This window comes from Hyaena hyaena, unplaced genomic scaffold (assembly GCF_003009895.1).
Source record: "Hyaena hyaena isolate Hyena2069 unplaced genomic scaffold, ASM300989v1 scaffold_411, whole genome shotgun sequence".
Lineage (NCBI taxonomy): Eukaryota > Metazoa > Chordata > Mammalia > Carnivora > Hyaenidae > Hyaena > Hyaena hyaena.
This window is the reverse complement of record NW_024081040.1, coordinates 1,587,764-1,610,290: the sequence shown is the minus strand read 5'-3', so window position 1 is coordinate 1,610,290 and position 22,527 is coordinate 1,587,764. Positions and strand designations below refer to the sequence as shown.

General features: G+C 42.3%; 1 protein-coding gene across 1 annotated transcript in view; it reads right to left on the bottom strand.

Moving 5' to 3' along the window:
• Positions 1-22,527, bottom strand: part of LOC120245182 (neuroendocrine convertase 2) — a gene marked incomplete at its 3' end in the record, with an annotated part of 232,254 nt that overhangs the window by 68,556 nt on the left and 141,171 nt on the right. Inside the window, exons 3-5 of the mRNA XM_039252110.1 lie at positions 18,536-18,649; positions 16,161-16,269; positions 7,029-7,066 (exon numbers count right to left, since the gene is read on the bottom strand). Of these exons, the coding sequence (XP_039108041.1) occupies positions 7,029-7,066; positions 16,161-16,269; positions 18,536-18,649 (261 nt within the window). The remainder of the gene's footprint in view (positions 1-7,028; positions 7,067-16,160; positions 16,270-18,535; positions 18,650-22,527) is intronic.

The following is a 22,527-nucleotide window of genomic DNA, read 5'->3' as shown; positions in this document are numbered from 1 at the left end:
AAGAAGCCAGAGGTCTTGGGAAGGATGAGTAGTTGGTGAATGCACTCCTCCACATTTGTTGCACTTAAGAGTCCATGGAGAAACTCCAGCAAGAGCACATGAATCTGCACTGCTTTTCAGCACAGGGTCTAGGGGCTGCTCAGAGGGTGACCCACAGTTTCCCAGATGAAAGATGGAGGCCCTAGGACAAGACACAGCCCATTGTGCCTGCCAGCAGGGTAGATACTTGTGCACACCTCCCCCAACCCCCCATGACCACTTAAGCATCAGGAGATGTCATTTCCTAACCTGGAGAAATCCTCATTTGGAAAAATTGCTATTTTACAACCCCTACACTTGCCTTGGAAATGAGTCCTCCCCTCTGAATATCCATGACTATCCTCTTAGTTCAAAGATCTGTGACAGAGAAGTCGGATGTGGATCAGAAATTCTGCTTCTCAGGGCCATCCTTCGTTATATCCCTGGCCATGAGCCATGGTTCTTCTTTCTCCCTGCAGCATCTGTTTGCCTGGATGTTCTTTTTCAAATAAATCTTTTATTTTTTCAAATAAAACACTTTCTCTTTCAGAGAAATCTCTTAGATTCGCTTTGGTAACTTCCAGTTTTTGGCTTCTGCTTTCCAGGCTCATGACCTTACACTTAAGTCTGGATGAAGTGCCCTTTTTCTCTTTTGAGAACTCTGAGCTGACTGTGGAGTTCACTGAACAATTGCACTGGTTTTTTAAGGCATTCCCCTGCTTCTCCTCCAGCAGGACAAGCTACCATCAGGCAATGTTGTAATCCCATCTCTTTTGTGAAGGAGATAAATGCTTGTTTATCTGTCCCATTACACACATTATCTCAATGATACCATACAACAAACCTGGTATTTTTTTCTCTTTCACAAATGAAGAAATTAAAGTTCAAGGGGGCATTAAAGGGTTAGTCTATGGTTGCAGAACTATGAATTAGGAAGCCAGTTGTCACACTCAGGTTTGACTCAGTTTCCCACTGTTGTCACACTATAACCCTACACTTGCTGGCCGATTTCCAGCTTCCAGCACATGACACTCTGTCTGAAGACTCTCTGTCCACTGACCTTAGTCTGCATATATATGGTGGGCAGTCCAGAAGAGTCAAGGAGTTAGCCCCCTGGCCAGGGCACAACCCTCAATCATTGACTGACAAAAGGGTTGGGTGATAACTCTGAGAAGGCTCTGTCTACACCGATTCCCAGATTAGGCTCCCATGAGCCCTCAGTGGTTCTTGGTTGCTCTCCTTTCTGATATAACTTCCCTTCTCTTCAGCTAGTGCTTCCTAGGCTCTTCTCTCAAATAAACTACTTGCCTTTAAATCTTTGTCTCAGGTATGCCTCTGAGAAAACCCCAAACCACAGCAAGAAGACTCTTCCTGGATTTTACAGAACAACTAGCCATTTATTCACCCCTGTAACTCCAGCACAGCTGGCCTTAGAGCCAAGCAGGAGACGCTCAGCTCTGTACCCTCTGTTCCTCCTCTGAAAGCTCCCCCCTCAGTCACACTTCACATGTTCTTGAAGGAGTCCCCTCTGTTCTGTACACCTGGAAGGACCCCTAGACTTGGACCAGTATTGTGTGCACAGACCTGTGGTCATTACCTCCCGGGGACCACAGGGTAAAGTAATGAACAATCCTGCCTGTCCCTCACCTGTTAGAGGCATCCCACACCTGTGTCCTCACTGACTCAGGCTCCTCTGGAGAACAACCCTGTCTGGTTTCCCACTTCCTCTGGGGCTTGCACATTAACAGGCTCAATACACAGGGATTCAACTGAGTTCGAGCACACGTCCAGACCGTTTGCACAGAGAGAACTGGAACTCTGATTTTGACTCCGTCTAAAATTGTTTCTTGGCCAATACTCATTTCATGTTATTACTGTCAGTATGGAGAAAGAGGATTTTAATCATTTGGAATAGTGAGAATTGACCAGGGGGAGACTGGATCCTTCAGATTAAATTCAATCACAGAACAATAGAGTAATAATAAAAGAAGTGGCTATTATTATCCTTTGCTCCTAACAATCAACAGATTCAATGTAGATTTGTTGAATTAAATTAACACTAATGACTTACATTTATATATTGATTTTCAGTTTTCAATTCTCAGTTTAAATAGAAAGAGCACTGGAGTACCAGCATCCTCAGATTTGTCTCTTTAATATACAGAATAAAGAAGCTTTGAAAATAATTCTGCATTGGGAAACATTTTGCCTGATTTGGCAATTAAGCAAATTTTGGTTATCCAGCAATTTTTGTCATAGCTGTCTAAGAACCTCTGATAGAGTTTTCCCTTCTCATTGAAAATAAGCAGTAGCAAGAAGGAATTTTCTCAACACTGTACATTTCTATTTATTGTAACCCTTAATAAATTTCCAACTCATCCACCCGTGGTGAATGTTGCCAGAATCAGGCCTATATGACCTTTGGCCTGTCACTCATGTCCCTGGTCAACTCTGCCAGCTGCCTGCACCACGTCTCTTTGTCAAGGGCTTTCTCTGAGACCGTGGAAGGCAGGAGGTGCTGGAATGTTCACATTCACATACTCTAGTACCAGCCTTCAACCAATGACTGACAAGAGTTGATGTACAAATACCCAGCCCTGGCCCACATATTCCATACCATCTCTTGGATTCCCCAGTGAGATTGAGTTGGAACCTCTCCCCATGGTGACTTGGTTAACACACCACTTTCTGGCTGCCTTCCCTTCCATATCTCATTCCTCCCTCTCTCCTTGCTTCCTAGAATCACCTCCCAAAGAAACTACTTGCACTCTGACCCTTTTCTCAGAGTCTAGTTCTGGATAAACCCAACATAGACCCCCCCCAAAGCACAGTTCACCAGAAGGGCACTGGGTAAACTCATTACACCCAAGCCATTAAGTCATCTAACAAGGTATGATGCTGCCTGTTAATCCTTTGCTCAAACAATTTTTGAGTTTATCACCATCCACTGATTTCATTGCTCTCCTGGGTGGCTTTACTCCACTTTCCATTCTCATTTCATTAATTATAGTGTAAAAATTTTAATTAAAGGTAAAGAAGATAAATTTGTTTAGGAGCTTCAAAGTTGTCACTCTCAACTCTACACAGGGCGAGAGAGACACTGACTGGAGCAAGCAAGTTCAAGTTCAAGTACTCTGCTGAGAAATTTAGAAGGGGCTATATGGATGCTGTTTTCTCATCTGTACCAATGACATGGAAAAATTTCACAGCAAGGTGTAATTATGTATAATTTTTTGGTAAGATTCCAAGTGCTTGATAAATATTGAAGACTCAAACCATCCTCTGGATGGAAGCTGTCAAAACATGCAATTTTGTACAGAACTCCTATGTCCTATAATATTTTTAGATGACATCTAGTTTAAGTTTACAGGAGACAGTGTCATCTCCTCAACAACATCCCTACCAAATGGACATCAACCCTTCCCTTGACCATTTTTAGATATGGAAAACTTATTATTTCCTGGAAGACCTAACTCCTTTTATTAATAACTGCAATGATTAGAAAGTTCTTCCTCTGACTGAACTATACTCTTTGTCCTGCACTTGTGGGCAGGGATTTTCTTGGGAGAAAGTACTGAACAAGTTGAATGTCTCAGTCCTCATGGAGAATTTGAAATATTTAAAAATGTATTTAGTGTGCCTCTTCCTTATCTCTCCCCCCCCCCCATTTTTTTTCAGCTGTCCTAGTACGTTACAGTTTGGAATCCCTCAAGCATCTGTCAGTCTCTCTTTCTGAGGTGAGAAGACCATTGGAAGCAACCTAGTTGTCCAACGATTGAGGATTGAGATGTTTAAACTATTTTTAAGTTTATTTATTTATTTTGAGAAAGAGAGAGAGAACAGGGAAGGGGCAGAGAGAGGAGAAGAGAGAGAATCCCAAGCAGGCTGTGCATTGTTAGTACAGAGCCTGACGCAGGGCTCCATCTCATGAACCATGAGATGATGACCCAAGCCGAATTCTAGAATCAGATGCTTAACAGACTGAGCCACCCAGGCGCCCCAAGGACTAAGATGTTTAAATAATTATAGCATTAAGACAATACTACGTAGTCCTCATAATTGTGTTTTGAAGAATATTTAGTAATATAAAAATGTTTGTGACTTATCAAGTGGAAGGGGGATGCTGTATATGCAACAGAGCCCAATTTCATTAAAAAATACACACATTATGAGGTGCCTGGGTGGCTCAGTCAGTTGGGTGTCCAACTTCAGATCAGGTCATGATTTCACAGTTTGTGAGTTCAAGCCACATGTCAGGCTCTATGCTACAGCTCCAAAGCCCGGGGCCTGCTTCAGATTCTGTGTCTCCCTCTCTCTCTGCCCCTCCCCTGGTTGCACTGTTTCTATCTCTCTAAAAATAAATAAACGTAAAAAATAAAAAAAATACACACATAGAAGTGAAAGTCCAAGATATGCTAAAATATTAAGAATGATGCTATGAGTTGGTTTTGAATCTGTTTTGTGATTTCCCAAAATTTCTAAGGAGAACATGTATTTATTTTTCAATTAGAAAAATGTTTTGTTTTTTTAAAGAAAGAAACAAATTTAAAAATGAACATGTTCATAGAAGCCATAGAGTTGTTCAGGTATATTCTGATATTGCAGATTAGAGGGGAGCTCGGACCTCCCAATAAGGATGCTTGATTTTCCAATTTTGGATCCAGGGTTTTGGTAGATGAATCTCGCTGTTGATTAGCATTGAACCTGCAATCCATCAGAGACCCAGTGTATTGTTTTCTCATTTGAATTACTTTTGAATCTGGTAACTGGCATTGGGGGCAGCCTGTCACAGATGCACAAGGGCGAGGCAGGGAGAAGGGAGCGATGCCTAGGTCACTCTCCGTGTGAATAGCCTCAGGATGTTTTCATAGCGTAGTGATTCTCTCATTCACCGGACACAGAAGTGACCTGCAGAGGGGCTGGACTGGCTGGAGGGAGGATAGTCACCCCACCTGAGGTCCTATGAGCTATAAGATGCAGTAACACTGGTTTGTGAAAACGAATCAAACCCTATTTGGCAGCTCTATGAGGTGCTGGGTCCTGGGGATGATGGGAACCTTAGCAGCCTGTGCAAAGAATACAAATGCCTCTGTGTGCAGAGAGCAGCCCTCTGAGGAAGAACCTGCCACCCCTGCAGACTATCATCCCTGCCATTTCTTCCTAAGAAAAGGCCTCTGAGTATCAGAGCCTTGGAGAAAATGCAACACACACATTTCTCGCTCTCTCCTTCTGAGAACTCTTTAGGGCGTTGCAGTTAATGCGGAGGCAGAGAAAGGGAGGTCATTGGAAGAGGCGTATGAAACCTTGCACGGAGGCAGAGGAGGGTGCCTGGGTGGCTCAGTCCATTAAGCAGTCCACTTGGGCTCAGGTCATGATCTCATGGTTTGTAAGTTTGAGCCCCGCATCAGGCTCTGTGCTAAGATCTTGGGGCTTGGAGCCTGCTTTGGATTCTGTGTGTGCCTCTCTCTGCCTCTCCCCTGCTTGTGTTCTCTCTCTCTCAAAAATAAATAAACATTAAAATTTTTTTTTAATTTAAAAAATTTAAGGAGGCAGAGGAACAGCCAGGGAGACAGCTTCATGGTGCTTGCAGTGGGGGAAGGTCACAGAGAGAAGGAGGGAACTGTTTCCTCTCACAAAGCAGATGGGCGCTGAGGCAGAATCAGCAGCTCCCAGACAGTTTCTTAGTGTCTTCTCTGAGAGGTGGATTCTCTTCTTTGGGAATAAAGCTCTGACTTAGTTTCTGTTCTTTCTTTCTGGGAGCACATTGGATAGATTATACCAATGATTCATTTAACCTTTCTTTATTTTCTTTTTCTTTAATTAAAAAAATTGTTTATTTTGAGAGAGAGAGACAGAGACAGAGAGAAAGAGAGAGAGAAAGAAAACAGTGGAGAGGTAGAGAGAGAGGGAGAGAGAATCCCAAGCAGGCTCTGCCCTGTCAGCACAGAGCCCGATGTGGGGTTCAAACTCACAAGCTATGAGATCATCACCTAAGCCGAAATCGAGTAGGATGCTTAACTGACTGAGCCACCCAGGCACCCCCCCACCCACTTTTAAAAATTATTATTCAAAAAGATAGTCCAAAGTATACTCCTCTAGATTTGTAAGACCCATGAAGTAAATAGAAGCTCAGTACATCGGTGGTTTGCTTCTTGACGTCTAATGCACTAAACAGACCGATAATCTTTGTTCTCTCTTTGCAGCGTAGATGCACACACCTTCTTCTAACAATCTTTTCTCTACTTAAGTCTGCATTCTTCTAGCTTTGAGTCTCTTAAGCTAACTAAAGTAACATTGAAAAAAATTATTTAAATCTCAGGTTATAGGAAAAGTATAGCTTAATAGTATTTGGATCATTTTAAGCAAACACAGCAGTGCTTGGGTAGGATGCTCCCTGGTGTTAATATAAAGTAATCCCTTCGTGTTTAAATGGTTTGCAGGTTTCATCAGGAAAGCAGTGTTTGATTTGTTATGTAAGAAGTTAGAGCACGTGGCTCTAGCTCAACAGTGTTTATTACAATTCTGTGTTAGCATGTCTTATTTGTCAAGAGATACCAAATGGTGTGCTTAGCGTTGGTGTGGGGTGCTCATAAGCACAAAAGCAATAAAAAAAGATGTCGTCTTTTCTTTCATAAAACTACGATTGCGATGTGAGTTGCCCTTCTTTTCGGCTTTTTGTGATTGGTTTTATCCAGCAAGAATCCAAACAGCTCATTTCCACCTTTCAATTCAATATCCTCAGCAAGAGTGGATGGGAAACCTTGCCAAGACTCTCTCTTCTTCACCTCTGTCTTTTCTCTTGGGTCTCTGTTCTTTCAGACCTCAGGTTTCCTTATCGTCTCTCACAAAGCCACTATTGTTACCTGCTGCCCGGCCCCACACCTTGTCCCTTTGCTTCCGGCCTGAGGTGAGGCTCCAGCAAGATGGACAGGTGTAGCGTGCATGTGTGCGCATGCGTGCCTGTGTTTCTGTGTGTGTGCGCCCGCCTGTACACATCGGCTTGTACTTACGTAGTTCGAGGCCAGGTCCGGGTGGAGGTAGTCAATCCCTGTGAAAAGAGCACCACAGGATGAAAGGTTAATAACTGCCACTGTGTCCTCAGGAAAGTTGCTCAAGAAAGTGCCCTCCTGGTGGGGCTGGTGGCAGGAGAGTTGGGCAGGGCGAACACCTGTGCCTTAGGCCTAGGCTTGCGTTTTCATTCTCGAGGGAGGGTGAGGCGTGCCCACCAGTTGCGTCAGAGCGGGGGAGCCAGTTAGAGCTGGGGCCCCAGGATAAGACTTCTGACATAAATGTCAGTACTAAGGGGCTTAGGGGCTGCAAGATGGATGGCTCATCAGAGCAGTGATCTAAGATTTGTGAAAATCCTGACATTTCCAAAGCACCAGCAGACATTTATTTTGAAATGAAACTGGCTCTGGGGAGGAAAAACGATTGTTGTTTAACAGGATACAGACAGCAATGGATTAGGGGAGTGTTCTCCGGCATGGAAATAATAAGGAACACGGCTAGGTGGGAAAGGCGATTAGGCAGAGGACAAATAGTTTCAGGTGAAGTGTTCTGGGTGGGACTGATGGTTGTCCCTGAAGAATGTGGCTTTCCAGGAAGCCTGAGACATCAGCCTCCCTGCAGGAGCCCTATGCGTTCTCCTGGACATGGACTGTCCTGTTGCCCAAGATTCCTTACAACGGTAAAATTATTAGTACCACTGCATTCCTTCACAGGTGAACCTCAGAAAGCACGTGGAAATTCAAGGCCACACTGGAATTCTCATCCAGGTCTGCAGAGCCGTAGAACCTTTGTAGCAGGTACACCTGAGCATCCAGCCATTTGCAAAACTGGCCAGGTTCCTGCACCACCTGACATCATGGTCACAAGGGTAGGTTTTGGAGTCAAAGACCCGAGCTTGGATCTCAAGGGTGCCGCCAGCTGACCTCATGACTTCAGACAAAGTACTTGGCCTCTCTGAGCTTGTTTTCTTCTCTATCAAGTGAGAGTGTGATCAGGGTGGTGCATTTAGCTCAGCAGCATTCAATAGCTCTGTTGGGTTTGCCCTATTTGGAAGCTTGAGGTATCTCTCAGTGCCTCTGATAGGGGGCGGCTTCACTGTGAGCACACTAAGGCCTGGCTGCTATTATAGCTTTGCCCCACAAAAAAGAACCAGTATCAGGATGTTTATCTCAAAAAAGAAATCTTCCTTCATTTTTTTCTGGTTATACAAGAAATTTCTGGAGTCACCGTTCTATAGAATGTATGTTACATTTTGCTGCTGATATTTTGACATGTGAAGGGTGTCAAATGGCTGCTTCCTATAGTTTGTGGGAGTATAGCCTATCACTTCTCACCCACCATCCTCCTCCTCCCCCACCCTATCTCAAGGATTGTGGAAGGACAGGGGTCAGAAGATTCAAAGACTACGGCGCCTGGGTGGCTCAGTTGGGTAAGTGTCCTACTTCAGCTCCAGTCATGCTCTCATGGTTGGTGAGTTTGAGTCCTGCACTGTCAGTGTGGAGTCTCCCTGGAATTCTGTCTCTCCCTTTCTCTCTGCCCCTCCCTGACTTCTGTGCAATCTCTCTCTCTCTCAAAATAAATAAACTTTTTTTTTTTTTTTAAAGAAGATTCGAAGACTAATATTTTAAATGTTGCAAGCCCTTTTCCTGGACCTTAATTCAGAAATGGTCCATTTCGGCTGTGGGATAGGTTGGGGATGAGCACAGGCTATGGAGACCAGCAGATTTAGTTATCTTCTAGGCTCAGACACTGTAATAATTGTGAGGCTTTGCCAAGTGACATAATCTTCCTGAGCCTCAGTTTCCTCATCTTTGAAACAGGGATATTATTTACCTTGCAAAGCAGAGTTCAAGATGCGAGCCAATTCATTGGAGGTGTTTAGCAGGTAGTAAACACTCAATAAGTTATAGTTATTGTCATCACCATTAGTAGGGTCACCCACATCATTAGAGTCAAATGGATAATGCATAAAAGCAGAAATATTGTTAAAAATCCATTTGGTCTTAGAATGTTGTATTGAAATAAAATTGTTGTATATATTTATTGAAATTGGTTATGATTTGTGAACTCAATGTTGAGCAAAATATTTTGCAACATATAGATATATTAAAAACAGACATGCATACAGAGAATGTTTCTTTTTCTTCTAGCAGGGAGTTAATTGTTTTTTGGCATAATTATACTTCTTAAGCTTATTTCTTTAGCAACCTCTACACCTAATGTGGGGCTCAAACTCAAGACCCTGAGATCAAGAGTCACATGCTTTACTGATTGAGCCAGCCAGGTGCTCTGGCACAATTGTCCTTCTATTCATGCTCATACTGTGTAAGAAGATCCTGGTGTGTGTATATGCACACCTACGCCTCAGGAAAACCAGCTACAAGCCTCCCCCCCCCCCCGAAACTCTGAAGAAGCATCGAGCACACACAATCCCAGATGATACACCTCCCCAACAAATGGCTGGCTTTAGACAGCTGGGTATTTCCCCCAAGGGGGTGCACTGTTCCTGGAAGTACTACAATACTAGATTGAGGCATGAAATAGATGGAGTGAGCTCCTATTCCATGCAGGGAGTCAGTTTTTATTTATTTTTATTAAAAAATGTTTATTTTGAGAGAGAGACAGAGAGAATGAGCAGGGTAGGGGTAGTGAGAGAGGAAGAGTGAGAATTCCAATCAGGCTCTGAACTGTCAGTGCAAAGGCCGATGCAGGACTTGAACTCACAAACCATGAGATCAAGACCTGAGCCAAAACTGAGTTGGATGCTTAACTGACTGAACCACCCAGGGAGTCAGTTTTTAAAACATGATTCTATGTTCTGATAGTGCAAATTGTCTGGGACAGAAATTTTCTGAGAAATAGTTTATTCTCTGTGAAAGGAAAATATCAAGGCAAAGAGATAATTTGAGACCTGAAAGAAATTAAAATTAAAATAAGATAAATTTTGGGGCGCCTGGGTGGCTTAGTCAGTTAAGCGTCCGACTTTCGCTTAGGTCATGATCTCGCGGTTCGTGGGTTCGAGCCCCGCGTCGGGCTCTGTGCTGACTGCCAGCTCAGAGCCTGGAGCCTGTTTCAGTCTGTGACTCCCTCTCTCTCTGACCCTCCCCTGCTCATGCTGTCTCTCTCTCTCTCTCTCTCTCTCTCTCCTAGAAATAAATAAAACATTAAAAAAAAATTTAAAATAAGATAAATTTTGCCCTAATTAAAATAAAGGATCTTTAAGTTAGGTTAAGGGGAAGACTGAGTGTTAAGTTAGAATAGACACGGACTTTGGTCTAAGAAAGAAGGGATTATCAATAGAACCATGAGGGATGACAGACAGGATTCAAAAAAGAAATAATGGACTAAATGAAGCATGAAAATAATGGCCTGGTAATTAAATAGTATTTTAATATTTTTGTGTATTTGGTTATCTTTTCAGATGGAATATACTGAATACATGTTCTCAATCAGCTTATTTATTTTTTATTCCTTGTATTATTAATGTATTCATTTTTATTCTTCTCTCATTGGCTGATTTCCAGCAGTGAATGCCAGACACTATGTGGGTCCTGGAAAAACATAGACCATGTAGACACAGAACCTGAGCTGTTCAACTATATATGGCTCCAAGTCCACAGGGTGGACCAGCTCATTGCCAGCCAATCATAACACACTGTGGTATGCAAATGACAATTACTTGGTTATATTTTACACTAGTATCCTGTCATCATTTTCAGCCTTTTGAGAAAGTCTAAGCTACAATAATCCAAATTCTCAGGAAACTCTGATGGTACTAGAGACCTCAGGGAATTACTAAGGCACTCCGTGTACATATTCCTAGTTACAGTTCCTAGTTAGTAGTATGGTTGAGATGTATAACAATACCACACACCTTCTTTGGAGGTAGGTGTGTTTTCTCCTCTTTAATCTGGGTGGGTTACGACTACTTCTACTAATAAGATGTTGCATGACTTTCAAGGTGAAGTCAGAAAAGGTCTTCAACCCGTCCCCTTTAGACACTTGTCCACTTGGGGGAAGTCAGCTGCAATGGAAGAAGCCCATATGAAGGCCTGTGGTTTGAAACACTCAGCTGAGCTACAGCAGCCAACATCGATGGCCAGCTATGAGAATAAGCCATGGATGTCCACCCTAGTTGAGCCTTTGGATGACTGCAGCCCAGCCCACAACAGTCTGCCTACAACGGTATGATAAACCTTGAATGAGAAATGCCCAGACTGGCTCTTCCTGAGCCACAGAATCATGCGTTCCTGTGCCACAGAATCATGAGCAAAATAGAGTTAATCTAAGTGGCTAAAGGTTGGAGTCATCCGCTACACAGGAATAATGACTGGAACAGATATCCCAATGGCCCTTCTGAGAACCATGAACCCCAGGTTGGGGGAGAAAGCATTGCTTTCCTATGTGATGAAGACTTCTAACTCTCTTAGAAAGGTGTGGCTGACTGCCTGGTCCTTAAGCTTGGATTTTCACTTAAAAGGTTGAGATCCAACTCACAAAGAGCTACCGGGGAAGGGAGGGTGGTGGGGCGGGGGGGGGGGGGGGGGAGAGCCAAGGGGTAGGCTTCAGGCACTGAAGATGGTGGTTAAGATAAGTTTGGGTAATTTTTTGCCTCCCTAAACCTTAGTTTTTTCATCTGTAAAATGTGAATAGTATGAATCTTAGAGAATAATTGTGACTGTGTTTCTAAACTTCAGGCAGTGCCTAGTACAAGAAATGTTAGTTTCCATTGTTACTTCAGCTTGAAATTCTCTCTGACCCTGCCTTCCTGGCCTTCAGTCTTACTTCCTTAGCTCTATCTGATATTGGCTAACAGCTTTGGCTCATGCCTTTGCTGACCATCTCTGACCTTGATAGCCTGCTCCTGTCCTGAATTGTGTCAGTGCTGGGTGGTGGCTCCTATCCATCTCCATGTCTTGTTATGGCCACATCTTGTTTTCCAGCTCAAGTTCCCAACATGAAACAACTTTATTTGCAACAAAAGTGATGAGTTGTTATCATTAAGCAGGGTCCTTGCTGACATATACATGCCTGGAACATCAGAGCAAACCCTTAAGAAATGCTTTCTGCCCCATTGAGCAACACTTAACCATAGAGGTACTCTCCTACTGATGTTTAGTATATGGAAATGACATTAAGTTGCACCTAAATTAAAGTAGTAGATATATTTTTTAAATGTTTATTTGTTTATTTTGAGAGAGAGAGAGAGAGCACAAGCAGAGGAGGGGCAGAGACAGAGGGAGAGAAAGAATCCCAAGCAGGCTCCAAGCTGTCAGCACAGAACCTGACATGGGGCTCGATCCCATGACCATGAGATCATGACCTGAGCTGAAATCAAGAGTTGATGCTAAACTGACTGAGCCACCCAGGCACCTGAAAGCAGATATTTATTGAGCATGTATTGAGTCATTGGATTTGGGAGAGAAGATGTTGGCCTAGTTCTGAGTTGTTCAACCAGAGAGTGTAAATGGCTATTAAAACCGGGCTGCTCTGGAAAACAGTGTGGAGGTTCCTCAGGAAACTAACAATAGAACTCCCCTATGACCCAGCAATAGCACTGCTAGGAATTTACCCAAGGGATACAGAAATGCTGATTCATAGGAGCACATGTACCCCAATGTTCATAGCAGCACTCTCCACAATAGCTAAAACATGGAAAGAGCCTAAGTGTCCATCAACAGACGAATGGATCAAGAAGATGTGGTTTATCTATACCATGGAATACTACATGGCAATGAGAAAGAATGAAATCTGGCCATGTGTTAGCAACATGGATGGACCTTGAGGGTGTTGTGCTGAGCGAAATAAGTCAGGCAGAGAAGGACAAATATCATATGTTTGCACGTATAGGAGGATTAGGAGGAACTTAACTGAGGAACAAGGGGGAGAAGAAGGGGGGAAATGGTGGGGGAAAGGGAGAGAGGCAAACCATGAGAAACTCTTGAATGCTGACAAAAACTGAGGACTGATGGATGTGGGGTGGAGGGGGGATGGGCATGGAGGAGGGCACTTGTGGGGATGAGCACTGGGTGTTATGTGGAAACTAATTTGACAATAAACTATTTGTAAAAAAAATAAAAAAAAATAAATGGCCAATAAACATAAAAAAAAGTGGGCTGTCTATAGATTAACTCTTCCACATGCAGATAATCAATTGTTTCCCATAGAGGCCAAAACAAAGAGCCAATCGTATATAAAATATGATGTTTTGCTCTTAGGAATGAAGGTCGGTATCTGTGTCTGTCTTTACCTTGTTTGGGAATGATATCTTGCTAAGCAAATATCTGCGAAATGATTCCATACTATTCACAGATGCTCGCAGCCTCACCATAGTGCTTCCCATTTTAGGTGTTAGGGTGGAGGTGTCCAATGGCGCAGTGTAAGGCTGCTGAGCATCGTCCTTGTTGCGTGGGAAGCCACTCATGTCCCAGACGTACTTGTCTTACTCTTCAACAGCGGATTTGGAGAATGGCTTAGTAGTCCTTCTCTTCTTCAGTTGCCACACTGAATAAGCATGTGCTGAATTAAAGACAGCCACAAATCCATCCTTTGTTTCTCTCCACAGCCAAGGTGTGGAATCTATTCCCCTTCTTCTGGAATCTGGCCCTGAGACCTTTCGTCCAATAGAAGTGGCAGTGTGATGCTTGCTCATTCCATGTCCAGCCTGCAGGTGTAGCCTGGCAGCTTCCACTTCCTATTTCTTAGAATGAATATTGGGTCCCCGAGCCATCTATAAGAAATCCAGCCACGTACTGGGGAGACCACATGGAAAGGAGAGGTCCTGGCAGTACGTGGAACGGAAGGGAGGCTGAGCCATTTCAGCATCCCAGTCAAGCCTCCAGTTGACATTGGCCTCAGTTGCACCCTGACCTTAGCTGCATAAGAGACCCCAGAGAGATCAATAACAGAACTTTCCAGCTGAGCCAGGTCAACCCACAGAACTGTGAGAGAGGACACCATGGTGGTTGTGTTAAGCCACTCAGTTTTCGGGTGGTTTGTTCTGCAGCAGTAGATGACCAAAAGAGTGGAGAAGTTAGGAGTTTTAATGGGGGGGGCAGAAAGTTCAGTTCTGGGGAGATTCCCAAAGGCCACTAAATCAGAAGAAATAATAAAAAACAGTAAACTCTGCTGAGCCTTTCTTTCTAAAATTTTTAATATTTATTTTTGAGAGACAGAGCACGAATGGGGTAGGGGCAGAGAGAGAGGAAGACACAGAATTCAAACCAGGCTACAGGCTCTGAGCTGTCAGCATGGAGCCCAACGCAGGGCTCAAACTCATGAATCATTAGATCATGACCTGAGCTGAAGTCGGATGCTCGACAGACTGAGCCACTCAGGCACCCTGAGACTTTCTTTCTGAAGAAGGGTTTTGGCTTCTCAAGCTGGGGAAGATGGATCAGAGTCAGGGATCATCCTCCACCTTTCTTCCAGTCAAGGGGGCTGCAGTTAAAGAATCCTGACATGGGCATCACAGGCTGTTGGAAGTTTTGCAGAAGCAATGTGCCTGTCTGTGGCTACTGCAATGCCACTTTTAGGTTGCCCCTCTAATCCACCAAATACTGTGTGATTACAATATATTCTAGGCGGACTTCAGACGTAGATGCATCTTTCTCCCGGGTGAGCTGATTCAGTCACTTTTGATATCCAAAGCATTAAGAAGGAAGAAACAGTCATAAGCTCCCAACATCCAAGTTCACAAACACACTGTCTCCTGCAGAGCTCCTTTCTTCTTGTGAAAGCCCTTGGCCACTGGAGAAAGCTTTCACATCCACTTCAAAACCTCTCACACATCAGAAAACACGGAGGCATTGTTTTTATGTGGATATTTAATGAGCCTATGCAAAGACAGCACCAATTCTAAGTATGCTGGCTCCCTTTGTTTCAACCATTAATTTGGCTTCAAAGGCTTGCTTTGGAGAGCATAGTGTTCTTTGAGGAGCTTCAGAAGGGAAAAGCTCCATTGTTTCACCTCTGTATAGGCTTTCTGCGTAATTGCATCAATACAGCACAGCGGCACAGCGGAGCTTTTCCTGGAAGATCCAGGCAGCTGATGAAGGGCAAGAGTATCTCCCCAGTGAGATGAACACAGGGCAGAGATTCTCCTGAATCTTGGCAGAGCCAAGGATGTGTGTAGTTAGAAAAACACCAATTCATCAAACCCATTGGTTTTTGTATCACAAACTATAGGAAATAGTTTGTCTGGCAGGCATATGGGGCAGAATAACGTATTATAGGGGGCATATGTAATAAAATGTTACCAAAGTCTGCTTTACAAGAGTTCATTCTGAAAGTAGCAATAAAGTCAAAATTTCTCCAGACTCCAATCCTGTTACCAAAAAGCTATTTCGTGGCTGCAGAACCATGCCGTGTAATAGAACTTTCTGTTATGATAGAAATAAAGTTGAACTGAATTTCAGCAGCTGCTAGCTAGCCCCTTGTGGTCATTGAGGACTTGAAATGAGGCTAGGATGATTGAGGAATTGAATTTTTAATTTTATTTAGCTTAAATTAATTAAAATTTCAGTGTAAATTGCCACACAGATCTAGTGGCTATTGCACCAGACTGTGGATCAGAGAAATAGATGATAAATACAAATGAGTTTAGAAGATGCTTGGAGGTAAGGTATAAGCAATGGCTCAATAAGAAATTACAGGTCAGTGATGGTCAGTTTTCCTTCATTTTTTTAATTTTAAATCTATTAACCCAATCAATATTTGTTAAAGGCATCCTCAAGTTTGAGGACCACTGATCTGGAGGAAGAGGAGGATTTTGCCACAGTTTAGTTGGTGATTGGATCCAGCTATTCTGCCCTTGCCTAGCATCTCCAAAACAGTGAATATTTTTTTAAAAATTAACACTTATTTATTTCTGAGAGAGACAGAGAAAGCAAGCAGTGGAGGGGCAGAGAGACAAGGAGACAGAGGATCTGAAACAGGCTCCGCCCTGTAATGGCAGGGCCCAATGCGGGGCTTGAACTCACAAACTGTGAGATCATGACCTGAGCCAAAATCAAGAGTCAGACGCTTAACTGACTGAGTCACCCAGAAGCCCGCAAACAGTGAATCTTTTATATTCCAAAGGAATGCAAAGACACATTTGCTGCCAAATGATGCAAAGGCTTTGAAATACTCACCATCATCCATAATTCCAATGGTAACACCTTTCCCTGTGTATCCCAGCTCCCAAGCTTCTGCCACATTCAAATCAAGACCAGGAGTGCCATCAGCTTGCCCTGTGTTGATCTGATTAAGGAATTCCAAAGCAGAGAATCTTATTAGTCTGGTGGAGTAAAACACCTGTCTAAATGTTTGCAGCCATCTAGTATTCCAGGGCCAGCTTAAAGGCCAAGTCTACCATGAAACCATACTTCTGGATGTTTCTCCACCCACCTCTTCCAGCCTTCTCCCTCCATTTTTAAAAAAATATACACAATTGATGTTTTCTATGTTGTGTAAATATGCAAACACAGTGTCAATCCCTCCATCTCTTAAATTTTTAAAAAATGTTTATATATATATATATATATATATAATTTTCTTTTTGAGAGAGAGAGAGAGAGAGAGAGAGAGACGAGTATGAGCCAGGAAGGGGCAGAGAGTGGGAGACACAAAATCCAAACCAGGCTCCAGACTCCAAGCTGCCAGCACAGAGCCTGATGCAGGGCTTGAATTCATGAATCATGAGATCATGACCTAAGCCTAAGTCAGACACTTAATGAACTAAGCCACCCAGGCACCCCTCAATCTCTCCATCTCCTATGACTGGATTGCTGTACTTAAACTCCTTAAAGCTGCTATTGCAAGAAACCCTCTCAAGTTTGGAATTAAATGCTCACTCTTGGAGTATTTATTTATACCTCATGTTTTGAAGTTAGCACATATTGTCTTGGATTATTCTTATTTGAATATGATTTCCTTGCTCAATAACAATATGCTTTGTGAGAGGAAGCATGTCCTATTTACCTTTAATTTCAGTACCACCACACCAAATCTTGCTTTAAAATGTTTGAGGAATGGATTAAAGATAGTTGGCTCACTTTTAGTCCTTGTTCTAATGGGGGTAAATGTCTTTTCCCTAAAAAATGTCAAAAAAGGGAAACAAAGGAATTCCAGATAAATATGTTCACTGTTCTCTTTTCAGTCATCTTTGTTCTGTGCAGATTTTCTCAAAGATGAGTTCTGAAAACAGCAAAGTCTGAACTTGTATTGACAGAAGCCCATGGTGACCTGTTGCTAAAACACTGTGTGGATGTCATTACGCCTTTTTGTAAAAATGACTGGTCTTCCAGGCACATGTTAAGGTTACACTCTCCATTACATAGTAAGTTAGTAGAATGCTCACATGACTGGTTTGAGCCAATAGAATGTGGGCTTGTGTGCCATTTGTCATATCCAGGCAGGAGCCTTAAGGAGCTAGTGTGTGACCTGCTCCTTCCCCTTGTTAGGGTGCTTTTGAAAACAGGTATCGGGAGGGAGCTGAGATGGAGCCTGGGTCCATGAGGTGGAATTATGAAGTGTTGGATGTATAGCATGAGTGAGCAACAAGCTTCAATTTAAGTCAGTGTGATTTGGGGGTTGGTTGTGATTGCAAGACACACTGTAGCCTCACTTGATTAACACACATAAGCCTTTTCACTTGCCCAGATCAGATTTGTAGGATTCCACACCAAAACGTCAAGGTCACAGTCAAGCTGTGAAGACCCAAGAGGTATGTTGTGATGCATTTCTATAAATGTATCAGTCCATAGGGCTGTAATTTAGTCTTCTCTCTTGCTCATCACCTTTTGATCTTAAATAAAGTAAATCATCACTCATATTTTAAAATCACTCACTCCTTTCCCCTCAAGATGGCCTGTAGGTAGATTGGTTTATAGGCTCTGAGTCTCTTTTAAATATAACCCAACCTGTCCAAATGGGTCACGGAGGACTGCTGGTGAGCCAGAAATATCCACTTCACTTGACAGATTGAGTTTCCAGGCCTTGAAACCTGCATCAGTGAAGCCCCATGGATGTGACTTCCTGCCATTATTTTAGGAAGAACTAATGGATGCTACTTTAATTGCTTTGGTCTTTGAGCTCTCTTGCTTGTCTCTTGTGAAGTCATCTGATTCTTTTCTCTTATGCTGGTGATTTCATTATGTCCTCCTGTCGTTCTGCCTGTTGAAACCATTGGATTACTCCCCACAGACTCTTGACTCAACTTCTACATGATTTTGTAGAAGTCTCCCCTCCTGCATTGGTGTGCTTTTTCAGAGTCTGGGGCAATCTTATCAGCATCGGATAGTTGTTTTGACCCTAAGAGATCATGGCTATTTAACGGTTCCAGAATAAAGCAGATTAGGGAACATGATGTATGGGTGTTGATAGAAAATCAATACGTATTGGAGTGGACAGAGAGATTCATGGAGTCAGATGCTGGCTGAGATCCCACAGAATGAGGAAAGAGAAATGCATCTTTTATCCAAAGGCTCAAGATGGGAAATGTTAAGAATAATATGGAGATGCTTACCAGATACCACTGCTTTGTAAAAAGAGGATCATTCATGTTGATGTCAATCTCATTGATGTCTCTATACCCCCGCTTCTTTCTGTCAAATCCTTCTTGCTGCAAGGCCATCTTTACCTGAAATGACATATTGGCATAAAACCTGAATATCAACCTGGACACCTTCTTCTGGAATTCATTTCCATGAATTCAAATTCCATTTGTACAGAAGGTGTTTTCTTTTTTTTCTGCAGAAGCCAAGTTCATCTCCTGTACACTCTACTCTCTGTGATTATTTTCTGAAAGCATTTGCTTCTGGCCATGCTCAATAAATTGGGCTTGATGATGCCTCAAAATGAGTTTCCTTAAAATGAAAATTCAATAGAGAAAGGTACTATCAAGGAAGAAAAGGTAGTAGGGTTTGTTGAGGGAAATAAAACAAAGTAACACAATACTTCTATTAAGTGAAGAAGATTGATGTGGATTCAGGAAGGGAGAGAGTGAAAACGGCATTGATCATTTTTCTGGAGGACTTACTAGCCTTTACATTTGTTGATGGGACTGTGCTACCTCATTTGGGAATCAGCCAAAACCAAAACCAAAACCAAAATCAAAACCAGACCAAACCAAAACCAAACCAAACCAAAAGAAAACCTGCCTGGAGAGCCAGCAAGTTCACAGCAAAGCTCTAGAAGGTAAGTGAGGGATCTTTGCAAAGAAATGGATGGTATTGCTGTCCTGGCAATGACAATACTTCAATTTTGGAAAGTCAGACAGAACCCCACCCTTTGGGGTGGAAATGAAACTTAGGTGCTGAATTGTTTAAGCAGACTCCTGGCAACAGTTAGACTTTTTTCCATTCATGAAACTTTCCTTCACTTGGACAATAATGAATTTATCATCCAGTGGCTGTGGCCAGTCTCTGAATAGGTACAAACTCAAAAACTATGCAAATGTAGAAAAGGATATGGACTGAATACATATTTTTAAAATTATATTTTTCTGCCCAACATTTATTTCTTCCTTTCCCAAATATCTTCAGTATATTTGGGGGATTACCTGGAATCCACTAGGTTCTGTCTTGGTGGGAGTGAAATCTGAGACACTTATCAGCTGCAAAGAAATTGAAGGCTCTCTCTGCCTCAGAGGTGCCTAAGTGTGTATGGATTTGCATCTTGGGAAAGTAATGTGAGGGGAGAAGGAGTCTTTGAAGGCTATTTATTCCATAGGTTCACTCATCAGACCTGCGCTGTAAAAGGTTCTTGCTATAGTTCCACAACCCGGCCCTGGAGCTCCCCCAAGACTAATCTTTTGGCCTTCCACTGGTTGGGAGCTCCCCATACCATTCGAAGAATTCTCTTTTGCTTAAGTAATCCAGAATCGATTTCTGTTGCTTGCACTTGAGAACTCTGATTGGGACCAGGGAAGACAAGAGTACCAATATGTCAACAGTGACGGTAGGGAGGGAAAAACGAAGGGATCACAAGCCTCCCTGTAATGTGCAGCAACACTGTAGGAGAGTGGTTCTTCACTTCCTTCTACACACTGACACAGGAAAGCTGGGACATTTGCCAGAAAATCTTTAATTCTACCAGAAACTCTGTATGTGTAGGAAAGAAGTGGTAGGTGTGGCATTTGCTCTGTTCTTTGGAGGTATTCCAACAATAGATATTCAGTTTGGCATGTAGCAAATATTTGGAATTGTGGGATGGATGTGTTTTCTTTTTTTAAATTTTAATTTGTTTATATTAGAGAGAGAGAGAAGCATTCATTAGTGGGGGACAGGCACTAGAGGGAGGGGGAGAGAGAGAGAGAGAGAGAGAGAGAGAGAGAATACCAAGCAGGCTTCTTGCTCAGCACAGAGCCCAATGTGGGGCTCCATCCTATGATCCTGGGATCATCACCTGAGCTGAGATCAAGAGTTGGAAACTCAACAGACTGAGCTATCCATGCATCTCACAGATGGATAGTTTTATAATGGCAAAAATCTAGACACAACTAGTGTCCATCAATTGGAGAGAAATTATGATTTAAATATACATATGCATATATGTATATGATGTGTATTTTATATATGCATATGTGTATATGGTGTGTATTATAGATATATACTTTATATATGTGTATGTACATGCATATATGTGTATGATGTGTATTTTATATATATTTATATATATGGATATATATCTTCTGAGATATATATATATATATGGATATATATCTTCTGAGATATATATATGGATATATATCTTCTGAGAAGCAGATGCCAAGATGAGATTAAATATGCAAGGTTTTTATTAGGAGAGAAAATGCAAGACACTGCTATGCAAGCATGACCCTGTCAAAGAGAGCATGAACAACGTTGGACAAAAGTGTCTTCAACTGCCCCATAGTGTAAGGAAGGTATGACAAGTCTCTTGGGGTTCTAAGGTCAGCTTTCAGAGGAACCCTGTGTCTCCCAGGGACAATCATTCCTCAGTGCTCCTGCTGTGCCCAGTCACTGGGTGGAGCCGTCTGGGAAGCATGGCCTGTTGCCAACACAGTGACAGATTTCAGAGTGCAGCAGCTGGGGTCCTTGGTCAATTACTCTCCTGGAAATCAGAGGTGTGCTCTGTGTATTCTCACAGCTGCCACAGAACAGATAGAAAGATAGATCTACCTAAACACACACACACACACCACACACACACATTTATGTACAGTGTACCCCTCTTAAAACTTTTCTTTTACTATGGAAGCAAGTATTCAAGGAAGAGTGGTAAGAGTGTCACTTTTCACTTGGAAAGGAAGCTGAATTCAACCATTGCATCTTCCCATAGTGGTCTTGAGCAAGACTTTTATCTGGTCAATTCATTAATGGTAAGCTTTGGTTGGCTTCCATCTTAGGATTCCTGTCATATTGGATTCATTGTCAAGACTGATTTTGTTGAGGTAGCGATGTTCTATTTGCTAGGGCCTTTGCTGAGCAAGAGCAGCTGCCTTGTGGATGCTTGAAAACTCCCCTCTGGAATTGCTTCTCAGCAGCATAAGAACAAGAAAACCCACATCGGATTTCATCTTTTTTTAGATAACAGTGCAGGAATGGCTATGACAATAGCACTCCAAACTTAATTAGACTGAGTGCAGTCTAATGAAAAGACTTAAAATTCATTTCCATAAAATTAATTTTTAATTCCATAAATTAGGATTTAATGGAGACCAGCGATGCTTTGGAACGCTGTGCTCTCTGGACACCACCCCTCCTTGCTACTCAGAAGTGCCGAAGCATGACGTAGGTGTCTGCAATCTTGTCATTTAGTGTTACTAAAAATTAAAACTCCTAAGACTGCAGTCCTTTCTGAGCTTTTTAGTTTATCTTCACGTCTTTAATGAAGATCACAGTTACAATGCCAAGAGAGTGAATACCTTTAAAACATATATTTTTGGGGCGCCTGGGTGGCTCAGTCAGTTAAACGTCTGACTTTGGTTCAGGTTATGATCTCACAGTTCATGAGTTTGAGCCTCTAATCAGGCTCTGTGCTGACAACTCAGAGCCTGGAGCCTGTTTTGGATTCTGTGTCTCCCTCTCTCTCTGACCCTCCCTTGCTCACGCTGTCTCTCTCTCTCTCTCAAAAATAAATTAAAAAGACATTTAAAAAAACATATTTTTCTTGTTATATGCAAATAACTGAAAAATAGGTATTTTTCCTCACAATGATACCACAGAACACCATAAATTGCTTTTATTTTTCTGGGTTCTTGTTCAATGCTAATTTGCATTTAAACCTAATTTTTACATAAGAGTAATTGAATGACAGATAAAATTATGCATTCTTTCTTCACTAAATAGTCTACACAGGGATTTTAATATGCTTCTCTATAGCTCTCATAATTTAATTTTTAATAGCTACCTAAATATCCCATAGAATAATGTACCATAATTTACCCAATGATTTCCCTCTTACTGGTCATTTGGATTGTTTTCTACTATAACTGAAATTGCCAGTAGCAGAAAGATGAGATTATTAACTATTTTT